The sequence below is a fragment of the Prunus avium genome, chromosome 7, assembly GCF_965620075.1.
Source record: "Prunus avium chromosome 7, drPruAviu1.hap1.1, whole genome shotgun sequence".
NCBI classification, from domain to species: domain Eukaryota; kingdom Viridiplantae; phylum Streptophyta; class Magnoliopsida; order Rosales; family Rosaceae; genus Prunus; species Prunus avium.
In genome coordinates this window covers 28,151,183-28,165,374 of record NC_142290.1, presented here as the reverse complement: position 1 = coordinate 28,165,374, position 14,192 = coordinate 28,151,183, and the positions used below count along the sequence as shown (strand labels likewise).

The following is a 14,192-nucleotide window of genomic DNA, read 5'->3' as shown; positions in this document are numbered from 1 at the left end:
ATATTGCATCCTTAATGTTTTTTTGTGTCATTCGTGGTCCTCAAGATTAGTATGTGTGATCACAAATGGTCCCTGCCGTTAGGTTCCATCAAAAACTCCATTAGTTTGCTGACGTGACATATATATATATATATATATATATATATATATCACAAAACATCCCTAAGGTTCACCCACCTATAACAAATGGTCCCTGCAAATATTTTTAATTTTTTAAATTCAAAATTCATAAAATTTTGGTTTTCTTTTTTAAATCTTATGAATTTTAAATTATTTTAAAATATATATTGTATTTTAAATACACATGACACTATATTATTGTAGATGTGGGCTCCACATATATGCCACATCAACAAACTAATGGAGTTTTTAAAAAATAATTTAAAATTCATACAATTTAAAAATGAAAAAACCAAGGGTTTAGGGTTCATAAATGGTCCTCAAGGTTAAAATCCTTCTATAAATGGTTTTTTTCATTTTTAAATTATTTTAAAAAAACTTCATTAGTTTGTTGATGTGGCATATATGTGGAGCCCACATCTTCAAAAATATAGTGTCATATGTATTTAAAATACAATATATATTTTTAAATAATATAAAAAAGAAAACCAAAATTTTATGAATTTTAAATTAAAAAATTAAAAAATTTCACAGGGACCATTTGTGATAAATGTGTGAATCTCAAGGATGTTTTGTGATATATATATATATGCCACGTCAACAAACTAACGCAGTTTTTGACGAAACCTAAGGGCATAGACCATTTGTGATCACACATATTAACCTTGAGGACCACAAATGACACAAAAAAACATTAAGGATGCAATCTGATAGTTTTGTAACCCTTAGGGACGTTTTGTGATAATAAGCCTTTATTTATAACGTACGAAATGATCAATTTGCCCTCATATTGATAGAATGTAACGGTAGGACCAAGGGACCGAATAATATAGAGTTGATGGACCATTTGAACGAATAATTTAGTTTAAGGACCAAAATGTAAATCGAGTATAAATTTGAGGACCATTTGAGTAAATGACCCTATATTCTTATGCAATATATAACTGAAATTTTAGGAGACATGTCGCAGCCCAAAGCTTTTGTTTAGTCTTTGTCTAGTTGCTAACCATACTTTTGGCATTCACCAGTGACTTGGAATTCATTAGTTGATATGCTGATGGCTTGAGGCGAAGAGGTGGTGATCAAGATTGTGCATACAAGAAGATATCCATGTTTAACATTTTTTTTCTAGTATAATTAATATAGTCCGCAAAATCAACTACAAATCTGCCAAACATGTTTCCATCAACGAGGTTCACTTGAAAAATTATCACAATTTCTTTATCAGTCCAATTAACTTGAAATCATGTAGAATCAAACTAGAGACATTAACTTCACCTAACAAAACATTAGAGTCGTTTGAATCCAATTAATAGCCTCAAATGACATTCGAAGTTAACTTGCGAAACCTGTTAGCATGTATTTCTTTTCTAACATTAGTTATTTCGAAATTTACCATAAATAGATTATATATTCATAATAATTGACAGTTTATAATAAGACAAGACACATATATGATATATCCAAAAAGCCTTCAACTATTTGAGTTACATGAGTTGAAGCCACATAACTTGAATTCCTGTATTTCTCAAAGTCTAACTTGGGCAATGGAACCTCTTTGGCAAACACCACACCGGTTTCTAGACCTGGCAATATTGCACACGACCCGTTAACACGACACGAATTCGCACGAAATTATCAGTATTTGGGTTGAGCTTAATGGGTCGGGTTGAAAACGGGTGAACCCGTTAGCCACCCGTTAAGCTAACGGGTCGTGTTGGGTCAAAAACGGGTGAACCCGTTACACCCGTTAGGGAGGTTAATTTTGTAATTTTGCAAAATTTCTTTTCTTTTCTTCTTCACCTTTTCCTCTTTTTTTTGGGTGAGTTGTTCACCTTTTCCGCTTTAGCTTTCTCTTTCCGTGTCCTTTTCTTCTTTCCTTTTTTTCCTTTTCTTCTTCCTCTCCTTTTTTTCTTCTCTTCTTCTCTCCACTCAACAGACTCCTCCAGCTCTTCCTCTCCTTTTTTTCTTCTTCTCTTCTTCTCTGCTTCTCTCCACTCAACAGACTCCGTCAGCCCAACCACTAGAGTCCACCAACGAGCCCAGCCACCAGAGTCAGCCAGGGAATAAGGAGGAGGTATCTGGGTCGAGTTCCACAGATTGAATTTTCTTTTTTCCTCAGTTTCTGTTGTTGTTGGGTTTTAATATATTTGTGAGAGAGATATATACTATTTTGGGGTGAGAAGATTGAAATATAAAGGGAAAGAGGGAAGAAAGGTTAGGGTTGGGGTTTGGGGGAAAAAGGACAGAGAAGGTGTTGGCTAGCTGGGTAGAGAAGCTGTGCTTTGATTTTTTTTTTTTTTTTTTTTTTTTCTCGTTTATTCTTAACGGGTTAACGGGTCGTGTCGGATATTCGCGAATTGTAACGGGTCGTGTTTGGGTCTAGTATTTGTCACCCGTTAACTTAACGGGTCGTGTTCGTGTCAACCCGTTAAGAAAACGGGTTGACCCGTTAACGACCCGGAACCCGCTAAAACGACCCGTTTGCCAGCTCTACCGGTTTCCAAGAAACTTAGTCGTTTCGTTTGATTTTTGGTCGTAGAGGACATTTTTGCAGCTCCCATGCGTTCCTTTTTTTTCTTTTTTTTTGGGTCAAATTCACCTTCTCCCTTTTATTAAAGAGTTAGCGAAAATGTCCTCAATACCTCTTTTACCAATTTTCCATAATTATTATGAGAAACGAGATCAGAGGTTTTTGTGTTGCAAGTGTGTAGAATCGTTCATGTGAGACCACCATTAGTTACATGCATGTACTTCTTACCTGAGTCAAACTTAAGACAGAGAGATGGCCGAGATAGTGTACACACCAAACAAACATAAAATAGATTCAAATAGACATTGTTTGCAAGTGTAGCTTGGGCCAAGCACTGGGTCCTCACACGCTAAGCAAAAAACCAAGGGACCATCCTTCCTCTACTCTTCCTTGAACATCAATAAATGCTCGTCATATAGAATTTGCTGCTCAGCCATCTCTCTCTGAGAGACACTTTTGTCTTCTTTAGTGGATATACAGTAACCTTTTCGGTGGATATTGGCATTACACTCGGAACATTCCCAGACCAACCCTTCACATGGTTCCCCACATTCTTGACAATCAAGAATGTGCTCCCTTTTATCAGAAGGAATGACACTCCTTTCCTTATCAACAAGAGTAACAGGGTGTGGGTGAGTGTCGTGCTTATAAGCTCCCCCTAACTTGACTTGCGGATACCTCCCTAGAATGCAATGAGGATGGCAATGAAAGTCGCAATCTGAGCAGGAGTAGAACCAATGTTTCGGATTTCGTGGTCCTTCGCATATATCACAATAATGTTCAGCTAGCATGTCTGTAACACTATAGGTGAGCTTGAGACGGTGATCGTCGTATCTGTGCCGGGCTGTGGGAGGTAATTTAATACATGGAATACAAAGGTTGAAGTTGCATGCAAAAACATTACAACTGAACCAACCAATGCATTCAGAAGAAGCACCACAACCCTTGCATTTATTATAAATTCTACCCTGTTTTATGTTGAAGTGGAGGTCATGATGAGGATGTGCCTCATGTTTAAGAGACTTATTATATTCCCAAAGAATACTGCAGTGAAGGTCAAGGTAGAAGCCTTCCTCCTTGATAAAGTAGACGTCACAGTCCTTATTATCACAGTAGTATCCGAAGCCTTGGCTAAAAGTATTGCAAATGTAACACCTAAACACGCCATCAATAGAAGGAGCCCTCGGAAGGAGTGTGAGCTCGTGCCTGTGAAGTGAAAAATGCCTCTTTGGATCGAATTGGGCACAAATTAAGTGGAGAAAGAAATGACATGACGACTCTTCTTGTCCTGCACAGCTATAAAAGGCATCTGTAGTAGTGATGGGCCGCATGCAACCATTACAAGTATTTATTCTATCATCAAGGTGATCATTATCTTTATCTACCTCATGATGATCAGTGATGAGGGTTAAGCGATGTTGATGACTAAAATGGCTGATCTGCGCAGCTGGTTCTGATTTTGTTTGGTTGTTCTTATGTTGGGGGTCGTCGTCGGGAGTGGTTTCCTTGGTGGCGTCAGTGATTTGAGCATTTTTTATGGCGCATGTATTGTGGGCAACATATATGCCACATTCATGACAATAATAAACAGCGCGGCTTTGGTCCATGGGTCTAGAGCAAAGGGAGCAGAAACTTTGCTTTTTGGAGTAAATGGCTTCAAAGCGCCAGGTGAGCTTGAGTCTGTGATTGTGGTCTCCTATTTGGATATGGCGTGGTAGCCAAGAGCATTCCTTATGCACCATGAGCTGGCAGATGCCACAGAGGTATAAGTCGACGGTGCCATCTTTGCCACAGACATCACAATTGAATTTAATAGTACGGTTCTTCAGGACGGTGAATTTGTGGTCATGACAGTAGTTTTTCCACTTTGAAGCGCATCTGAGGTCTATTCCGAAATCACATTCAAGACAATCATAGATGAAGCCCCTGCACGGTTGGTCACAGTCATTACAGAAGTTGTCATCTTTGGGTGGGAGGAGACTAAGTGGGTGTTTGGGGTGGATCGGGTTGTGTATCTCAGGAGTTAGTTCATCTGCACAAGATTTATGGAGAATGAAGGCAGGGCTGCATTGGTTGCAAGTGTAGCTTGAGCCAAGCACTGGGTCCTCGCACGCTGAGCAAAAAACCAAGCGACTGTCGTTCTGCTCCTTCTTGAATATCAATGGATGCTTGTGACTGAAATGTTGAATTTGCTGCTCAGCCATCTCACTTTCTATCTCTAATAAATTGGTCAGGTCGTTCATTAACCAATCACAAAATTAAAAACAAATGAAATATGTACGTGTAGAGTTTTCCGTACGTTACCTAAATTAAGGATGAACTGGGAATTGCAAAAGACTTGTAGCTCAAGTGGTTAACAGCAGTTATCCTTGTCACCGAGATCATGTGTTAGAATCCACCCTCCACAGTATTGTTCGTATAAAATATAAATTTAAAAAAAAGAAAAGAGGAAATGATGAACTGAGAATTCTGCACGGATAAGCAAATCAATGGATGTGAAGAGAGAGAAATGTAGAAGTAGCTGTTATAGCAACAAGAAAGAGAGACAGACAGAAAGGAAGGAAGCTCACTCTCTCAATAAAATATCCCTGATGCTTTCTTGCTTTTATAGGTAATGGGATTTTGAATTTTTATAATAATTTTGTTCAAGTCGTTCTTCTACAAAGAAGCTCACACACACGCTAGCCCAAAAGAGAAAGAATATTGGAGTTTAAAGAAGTCGCTTTGATTGCTGCTTATGACAACAAAGATTCTTGAACTCAACCACAAGTAGGAGTTTATCCTTTTCTTTTTCTTTAAAAAAGATAAAGGTATATATTTTTTTTTAAAAGAATATGTGTATTTAACAAGGGATGTTTTCTTTGGTTCTGTCTGTTTACTCTGTTAAGTCTATTTATTTTGCATCTTACCTTGCTTGAGATTTAGTCCAATGGAAAATCAAAAGAGAAACCTATTTTCTTGGAGGACATGTCATAGTCTTGCACAAGCTTTAGAAAGCAGAACCTTAAAGAGAGCCTAAAGCTTTTGCATAGTCGAACTTATCGAACCAGTTTAGCTTTCGTCCAATGTAATCAGGATCCTATGTAGTGTTCAGTTTGGGTTTGATCTTATGCAAGGCCAATTGAACATAGTTGTGCCTTCGATCTCCTCTGCCCAAAACCCCTGGTCATGTGATTTAAATGAGTTAAGAAATTTTAGCTATTAATTTTCTTGAATTTATCCAATTTTTGAAAAGAAAAAAAAAAATCCAAGTTCAAAATCAAAACCAGCTTGCTCAAAAAAAGGATTTCCTTATAAGGGTTTATAACTGAAGCCTTAATGCTTACTGGTAAAAGTGATTCACCCTTAAATCACAATCACAATCTAACACATACACAATTGACGCGTCAATAAAAGCTTATGTGCGCATGTCAAATTGTCAGTTGCTTGTAAAGTGGAATGCGTCCTTACATGTGCGGAACCAAGAATTTCCCTTGAGAAAAATTGGGGACGAAAAGGGTTAGGCAATGAGAAACAATGGGGTTCAAAAGGGTAATGAAATAAGAAACAACATCTCATGTGTATAGCTCATTGATCACAAACAGGGAAGTTAAAAAAAAATCTGAACTTTTATTCATTGAATCTTTAATTTTTATTGTTTTATAAATTGGATGTCATCCTTCGAATTTGAACACAAACAAAATGCTCAAGCATCAAAAAGTAATACAAAATACTTCATGGAACCTTCCCAAATAAGGATTTGTATTAAGAATTAGTTAAAAAAATTCTAATCTCAGTCACTGCTTAGATATGTTAGTGGATTAAACTTTTTTTTAGTTAACGGAGCCAAACCCGTACCTAATTATTGTTCAGATTCTTCAATTTTCACCATAGTATACAAACTCTACCAGACTATCACCCAAAACCAAAACACATGAAACACCATTACCATTTTCAATGAAAACTTAAAGACCAAAATACCCAGAATCCAAAATCACCCATTTTGTTTGAAAACCAGATACAAACTATCAAAAGGAAATCAAGCATCACCATCCGATATATCCACACCAGCAGAATCAACAAAAGAATCAGTCAACTTACATAACAAAAGAAATGAATAATTAACCACATAGATTCTTATCAAAAGGAAAAAGTTCCTGTAGTCCCAATTATTTTCCAGTTGAAAAAATGATAACCATGAAATAGCTTTCTTCCCTCTAGCACCATCAAGCTACTCCAAGTAAGAAAAAAAGAAAGAGAGAGAGTGAAACCATCTTCCATATACCATTAAAATTAATCAACCATCTTCATCTCACATCTCCAAAATCCAAAACGACATCGTTTTCGATCTTAGAAGCAAATCACCCAATTCCCAGGAACAAATGAGGATATAAAACCCCAAATAAACATAATAGGACCGAAAATGGCCAAAACAAATTTTCAAATATTTTTGATTCATACGAAGTCTATATTCATCAACTTCCAAATATACAAAATAGTACTCAAACAATTATCCAAGTATTGATTCTACCTACATGGAACCACCAGAGTTTCAAGCAAATTTCCATTTAAATAAGGACATGTGGTGTGTCTTTGTACACAACGGACTCATATTTAGTCAATGAGTCACTGTTCGACAAATGATCAGAGATGTGATGCAAATTTATAACAGAAATTGTAACTTCAATATTTTCAGAACGTGTACATGTACACCTTACAACAATTATTATTGCCCCTCAGTAGAAATAAGAAAATTTAGACCTTCACCCACTTCATTCCTTACCAGTTGAGCGACAATTACAGCATAGACATGCAATTTTTAAGCCATGATTCTTAAATCATAGGCTAGTCCTGTCCAAGAATAATCATCAGTTAATCCTTCAGTTTAGCATCTAAAATTCAATGTGTTCTGAGGTTAACTTCATCTCCACTATGGTTTCGAAGTAGGAGAAACCTGAACTCCATGGTCCATTCAGGAAAGCCCCAAAAGTACAGACTACGAAACCTAAATGAGGATAAGGGATCAACTAAGAAACCTATATTAAAAAGACAATAGTTTGAAAGAAAACCCCAGACTACTGTTATTTTCTGATTACAACCAGAACGCAAAAAGAAAGATTACCAACTTCCAGCCATGGATACGCTTTGAGACATCCAATCACTTAGACTTCTTTCCTTGCTTCTTCTTTATAACTTCATCAACGTACATTATACCCTTGCCTTTGTAAACTTCAGGTGGCTTACAACTACGCACGGAAGCAGCAAACTGGTGCACCCTATCTTTATCAATTCCAGTGCAGCAAACGACATTGTTCTTGAAGCAGAAAACACGAACAGCAGGAGGAACGGTCAACTCAACCTCATGACTGTAACCCAATTTCAGAAACAACAGGCGTCCTTCAGCTTCAGCCCTGGCTTTGTAGCCCACACCCACAATCTTAAGAAAGCGAAAAAATTTGGCTTCCATTTAAGTAAATGCTGCTGAAAACACCCACCCAATAAGCATTCTGGAAACAGAAGAATTAACAATTTTATGGATCTCACACAAATTCAGGCCTATTTATCATAACCTCTGCTCCAAAGCAACTATATATAGGTTATGAAAAAAATAAAAATAAAAATAACTCATAAACATTTTACATCCACACTATTCGATATGTGTAGCCTACACTTAGGAATAAAGGAAACAATACTACAACCACCAATGCAATGAGAAACAACTTGAAACAAAACCATACTTCATATAACCATACATCAACATGAGAATACCAAGCTCACAATACGAGAGAAATGGATATGTTTTTATCATAAGGCTAAGTTGCGGGAAAGATGGCAGCAGCAGTCTCACAACACAACACAGTCCAAATTACTGCGTGTGTGTCAGAGGGTTTTTTCATTTCCATAATAATTTCCTTCATCCATTGAATTTTCAATAAAACAGGACTATCAAACATACCCAGAAAAAAAACCCAGATGAAAAAACAGAAAGATGAATGACATGAATCAAATTCAAACAGTCCAAAACCCCAAAATCGGAAACATCAACGCATTAAAACGGTCAAAAACAAAGAAATAACATCAAAACTACAGAAATTTCACAAGTTTTCATACCGATGGGAAACCAGAGAGAGAGAGAGAGAGAGTGAGGAGGGAGGAGGCGTAGCGAGAGGAGAGAACGATAGTGGCGTGAAAATAAATTGAAAGGTGAAAACCAAAATCTGAAATGAATCTTGGTGAGCATTAAAATTCCTACATATACATGTTTGAGTGTGAGAGTAAGCGACTGGGGCCTACCACTTTAAGATAGATCACCGCTGTCGTTGTCGTCGTCGTCGGAAGACTAGGGTTTAGCTTGGGTTCAGAAGATGGAGGAAGCGGCGGCTTGAGACCAAAGAGATTTCATTGGAAGTCTCAAAACGAATAAGGCCTTAAAATTACATTTCCTAATTTCAAAGCCCAATACTTTCAGCTCGCCTAATGACCAATTGATAAGCAGTTACTTTCAAATCTTTACATTGTTAACAGTTCGCCAGCAAGATTGAAGACTTGAAATTGCACATTGTCAAATACCAAAACAAAGAACAAACTTTTATTATTTTCTAGATCATAGTTTCATAGTCAATACCAGCTATGATGTTTAAATTTACCGTGATTTGGGTAAATTATGTACACTATTTATTTGCTTAATTAAGTTTTAATTTTTTTAGAAACAATTTTAGTTGCTGAACCGATGGATAATTACATATCTTATAATCAGACAAGTGACATTTTAGTTCCTCGAAGTTTAGGTGCAATATCGAAATGGGTCTTGAGGTTTCAATTTTATCAATTTGATACCCAATGTTTAAGAATCTAACCAATTCACACCGTTTGTTGGATTGATCATCTAGTCAGACGTTTAATGATGATGTGGCAACTGCGAAGCCCACCACATATGTTGACTGCTTAATCCAACTAGTTCGCGTGAAGGGCATTTCTGAAAAGAGAAAACTAGCTCATCTTTGGAATGCGTTCCAAGGCCTCCAAGTTGTTGCCCCCTTTAACCCAACATCAATTCGATTCAAAAAAATTTCACATAACGTTACGAAGAAGAAGATCAAGAAGAAAGTTCGAATCCTAGAATGGAGAAAGAGGCGTCGAATTATTGGTGTGGCTACAATTCGAACGTCGTGGACATATTCGAATCCTGGAGGTGATTTGCTTTATGTGCAAAGGTACGTTGAGGTAAGAAGGGTTGTGGGTTCTGGAAGCACTTCCAAGTGCTTACTAAAAAAAGGCTTTTGCTAGAAGTGTTTATGAGCATAAGTAATTTCTAGAGAAGCAATCACAAAAGAGCATATTAGGTGATTATTCATAGAAGTGATTGTTGCCTGTTCAAAATCACTCCAAAATAAACTTTGAATGAAACTATTTTATATTGGGCCGCTCTTACGATTTTGAAGGCCATGTACTACAATGGGACTGGCACACACTATCCACAAACATCCCAGGGCCGGGCCTCATTATATAAAGGTAAATTTGTTTTGTTTTATTGTTTACTTACGTCAATAGTAAATTAGTAAAGTAAATTATGGAAATTTTTAAATAAGTCGGTGCCAGCGGAGAAACCCATAAATAAGAAAAGTCTTTACTTCGTTCCACCTACCGTTCCTCTGTCTCCAACCGATAAGTCGTCGCTCATCTTCAGACTTCTTCTTCTCATCTACCTTCCTTCCTTTCTCTCACAGAACAAAAAACCTGTCTTTCTCTCTTTGCCTCTCTGTCTTCTGGTTTTTATAAACCCTAAATTTCTCACAGGTTTTTTTCGGATAATATTGTTTATATTTGAATCGAGGAAAGCAATCCGTGAAGATATGGCTCAGTTCAAGCTCATCGCTTCCCTCCTTGTATCTCTATGTCTCGTTCTACCTCTCACCCAAGCCAAAGATGTTAACTACTGCGGTTCGTCTCTCTAATCCTTGGCTCTTTTCCTTTCATAAAATTTATTAAAGTATGATACTTTGCTTGCAGATTAAGCTTTTAATTATCTGTTTGATTTCCGAGAAAATCATTACTTTTCCACTTTTTACCTTATTTCAACTGATTGTTTGAAGTCAAATGCGATTTGGGCTCTGTTTATTTTGACACAAACACAACATGAAGAAATCTTTGATATTGCGTAGTCAGTTGAATTTTGCAATTTTCGAAGTATTTATTTTCCAAGACAAGAAAAAAAATATCTGAATGTTGTTTCTCTTTAGGAAATTTTGGTATCGGATGTATGCATGTATTCAAACAAATGGTTTCTTTGTTGCTTGTTGCACTGCTTTTGGTTCAATGAAACTTAAGCGGGTTTTTGGAATGTGTTCAGATAAGAAGGCTGACTATGATGTCAAGGTCAAGGCAGTCGAGATAATTCCTTACCCTGTGGCAAGAGGCAAGCCTGCCAGCTTCAGCATTTCTGCAACTACAGGTTCTACTTCAGTCCAACATTTAACTTTTTGAGTGACTCTTTTTTTTTTTTCATGTAATTTTAGATAAACACAAAAACCACTCGGATAATCCAATATCATTCGAAGAGCTTGGGGAGTTTAGTTTTGACTGGAGTTCTATATGTTCTGCTAACAGGTGAATCAATCTCTGGAGGGAAATTGGTGATTGAGGTTTCATACTTTGGTTGGCACATCCACAGTGAGACTCATGACCTTTGCTCAGAAACATCTTGCCCTGTGTCAACTGGTGATTTCGTGATTGCTCACTCGCAAGATTTGCCTGGATATACTCCACCTGTAAGTCCTTCCCTAATAAACTTGTATGGTTTAAGTTTTTCAGTGTTTCTAGTGAGTTGTCTCTACAAACTTGAATAAGGCACTGAGTTTAATTTTTAGTTTCCAAATAATCCAATACAAATTTAAGGTGATCCCGCCCACATTTTGTGAATACAATGTAATAGTTTATATTAACTATTAGATAGCCACATTAGAAAGTGAATGAAGACAGCCGAATGCATTATTCTAAGTAATCACTTTAGTGCAATTTCACTGTCCATAACCATGGTGCACAATGGATCACTTTATTGAATGCGTGTTTGAAAAGTGTTGCTGTTTTCCAATCTTCTTCTTCGTGCGTATTCTGTGTAGTGCGAAGAGGAAATAAAACCAAGCAAGGTTATTGATCATCACTGCTGTGATAAAAAATCTTGTTCTTCTTCTAGGCTTCTAGCATTACAATATCTTTTCCCCTCTTTCTCTGCATGTCCAGCATTGCACCTACTTCTTTATAGCCAAGCTAAAAGACTTATTGGTATATTCTTCAACAAACAAAATTTCCTTGCACCAATTCTATGAGCTGTAGGTGAACTCATTGCTTGCAGTTAGTCTGTAATTAGTAGCATGTAATAGTCATCTTCTTAAATTGTCTAAGAAGTATGCTTTTTCTGAAACCAAGTGCTTTGCCTTTTGCTGCTATTTGCTATTTTCAGTCTGTATTTGGACATATTAAATTCAGGTTTCTCTTTCAACCAAAGTTTTTTTTTCAGGTTTCGCTTACTTATCGTAGATCTGTTAATAGAATGTTGCATATGAAATTTGAGATTTGAATTCTATTGAATCTCAAGCTCCATATATTAGACATTCATATGATTAAAAAATTACTAGGATCATCCCTCTTGTTTAGCTCGTGGTAAAACTTCAACTTTTGAATACTCTAATAATCTGCATTTGGATTAACGTCATTCAGCATCATTATTCAAATTGCTGCTGTGTTGTGTTTGATTAGTTTCCTATTCGATCTCAAATTGCTTTTGGAATTACCCTATCCCCATTATAATTGCCACTGTCATTATGTCCTCCCTCTTATCAGCAGTTTTCTTTTGTGATGTTTATATTCGTGTTCTTCTGCTACGTCTTCTATTCTGACCAAGTTTGGGACATGCAGGGTTCATACTCTCTCAAAATGAGGTTGTACGACGGAAACAAACATGAACTGACATGCATTGCCTTTGATTTTGACATCGGGTTTGCATCATCTGATTCATCCGTGGCTGATAGTTAAGTGCATCAAATGTTGGTCTTTTGGTATATCTATCGAAACTACATTATATAGCATGTAAGAAGAATTATCCAGGTCCATACTTATACTTCAAATTTGCTGGTACGTTGTGATGTGTAAATTATTGTCATTCCATCTACTCGTTGAGACTATTGGAAGTTATTGAACAGGAATTTAAATATGAGATATTGTTATATTTCATGCTATAAAGTGTGATCCTAGGATGACGAGAAATTTTTGGCTCGGCCAGGAAAAACCGTAAAGAACAATAAAATTGGTAAATCATATAACAAGCAGGTGCAAGGCACGTGCAATCTTTAGCCCATAGTGCTGGCTCACACCGATTCAAGTGTAGCGCCAGAGTGCCTAAGCCTTACTTCAAACAGAAATTTGTGCTTCCATTCATGAATTGATTATAGACTACACCTCCATCGCTGCCCCTTATAGACTGCACTTCCATCGCTGCCCCTCAACCAGCTGGTTGGGCTGGTTCGAAATTGATTGGAAATGGAGGCCTTCTCTGAGCGAACGAAACACTGGCAGCGGAAGAGATCCCAAGGGGAAGGGGCAAAAAGGGACCGGAAGAAAAGGTTTAGTGAAGGGAAAAACCGTCATTTCACTATTCCTGAGGAACAGTTTAGGAACGGTGATTTGGTGGATTCAGTTTTAGTATATATATATAATTTGTGGGTAGAAGAAACTGTTCCATACACTACATGAAATATAGTTGATGACCATGAATCAATGATCCCGTTGGTGGTATTTTTTTCCCGCCAAACATTAATAGATGTCTCAGGTCTCAAGTTCGGATCTTCACTCTTCTTTCAATCCCGAAAAAAGAACTGGATTGCAAGCCGCCAGTCACGGTGGCCCATCATTGCCAACCGCGTGGACTCTATGGATTATGCTTTATATAGGTAGCATCCCAACCCAAGAGACCCCATCCCCAACAACTACCTGTCCGATATCAAATGATAGAACCACCACGCTATAACTTACCCATACAAAATCGGCATAGAAAGACATAGTGCCCAAGATTTGATGCACCCACAATTAACGCATGCTTTATGCAAGCAAACTACCTTGTGGTTGAGGATATTCTTGCTGCTTGCTGCTATAACAACACAATTTTTGGAGGGTTTTGAGCCGAGTGTAGAAGCTTTTGTGTTTTGACTTCATCTTGCAACATGATGGCCGTGATGGCTGGGTGGTGATTGCGGGTACAAAAAGTTTCAGTCGCTTTAGTTGTTATCGAGGGTTCCAAAGCCCAGCTGATAGAAAGAGGAAAAAAGAAAAAGCTCTGCTTTTTGCTCACTTGAGATTGTATCACACCTCATTGTCTCCCCGGAATTAACTCGTCCCTCTAACATATGAAAAGCGTAACCACATTGTAAGGGATTTATGGCTCAAGTGGTTAGAAACATTTACTCATACACCTGAGGTCTTAGGTTCAATTTCTCATTTCCTGATATCGCACGTATCCAAAAAAAAAAAAATAAAGCATGACCACCGCATTTCAGTGGTCATAAGG

The 14,192-nt window shown here is 37.3% G+C and overlaps 3 protein-coding genes across 9 annotated transcripts; 1 reads left to right on the top strand and 2 right to left on the bottom strand.

The window, feature by feature from the left end:
- Positions 1-2,812: 2,812 nt before the first annotated feature.
- Positions 2,813-5,240, bottom strand: LOC110771300 (uncharacterized). Its single transcript, XM_021975581.2, has 2 exons — positions 4,958-5,240; positions 2,813-4,871 (listed from the first exon to the last, which is right to left on the bottom strand). The coding sequence occupies exon 2, from the start codon at positions 4,855-4,857 to the stop codon at positions 3,034-3,036; it is 1,824 nt and encodes a 607-aa protein (XP_021831273.1). The 5' UTR covers positions 4,858-4,871; positions 4,958-5,240; the 3' UTR covers positions 2,813-3,033.
- A 2,054-nt stretch (positions 5,241-7,294) lies between these two features.
- Positions 7,295-9,151, bottom strand: LOC110771293 (ribosomal protein L6 family protein). 7 transcript variants are annotated; one of them, XM_088255936.1, is made up of 3 exons: positions 8,927-9,151; positions 8,744-8,850; positions 7,295-8,113 (listed from the first exon to the last, which is right to left on the bottom strand). In XM_088255936.1, the coding sequence occupies exon 3, from the start codon at positions 8,097-8,099 to the stop codon at positions 7,791-7,793; it is 309 nt and encodes a 102-aa protein (XP_088112062.1). In that variant the 5' UTR covers positions 8,100-8,113; positions 8,744-8,850; positions 8,927-9,151; the 3' UTR covers positions 7,295-7,790. The 7 variants fall into 7 exon arrangements, with proteins under 7 accessions (XP_088112062.1, XP_088112063.1, XP_088112061.1 ...); XM_088255937.1 differs by having other exon boundaries at positions 7,295-8,110; XM_088255935.1 differs by having other exon boundaries at positions 7,295-8,139; positions 8,927-9,149.
- Positions 9,152-10,346: 1,195 nt separating this feature from the next.
- Positions 10,347-12,862, top strand: LOC110771299 (phosphatidylglycerol/phosphatidylinositol transfer protein). Its single transcript, XM_021975579.2, has 4 exons — positions 10,347-10,573; positions 10,983-11,084; positions 11,240-11,400; positions 12,548-12,862. Exons 1-4 carry the CDS (start codon positions 10,486-10,488, stop codon positions 12,662-12,664), a joined length of 468 nt encoding a protein of 155 aa, XP_021831271.1. The 5' UTR covers positions 10,347-10,485; the 3' UTR covers positions 12,665-12,862.
- The last annotated feature ends 1,330 nt before the right edge of the window (positions 12,863-14,192 follow it).

Coding starts and splice junctions, on each gene's coding strand:
- LOC110771300 (XM_021975581.2), bottom strand. CDS start 4,857: ATGGCTGAGCAGCAAATTCAACATTTCAGTCACAAGCATCCATTGATA.
- LOC110771293 (XM_088255936.1), bottom strand. CDS start 8,099: ATGGAAGCCAAATTTTTTCGCTTTCTTAAGATTGTGGGTGTGGGCTAC.
- LOC110771299 (XM_021975579.2), top strand. CDS start 10,486: ATGGCTCAGTTCAAGCTCATCGCTTCCCTCCTTGTATCTCTATGTCTC. Junction 11,085..11,239: donor CAGCATTTCTGCAACTACAG/GTTCTACTTCAG, acceptor TTCTGCTAACAG/GTGAATCAATCTCTGGAGGG. Junction 11,401..12,547: donor TGCCTGGATATACTCCACCT/GTAAGTCCTTCC, acceptor TGGGACATGCAG/GGTTCATACTCTCTCAAAAT.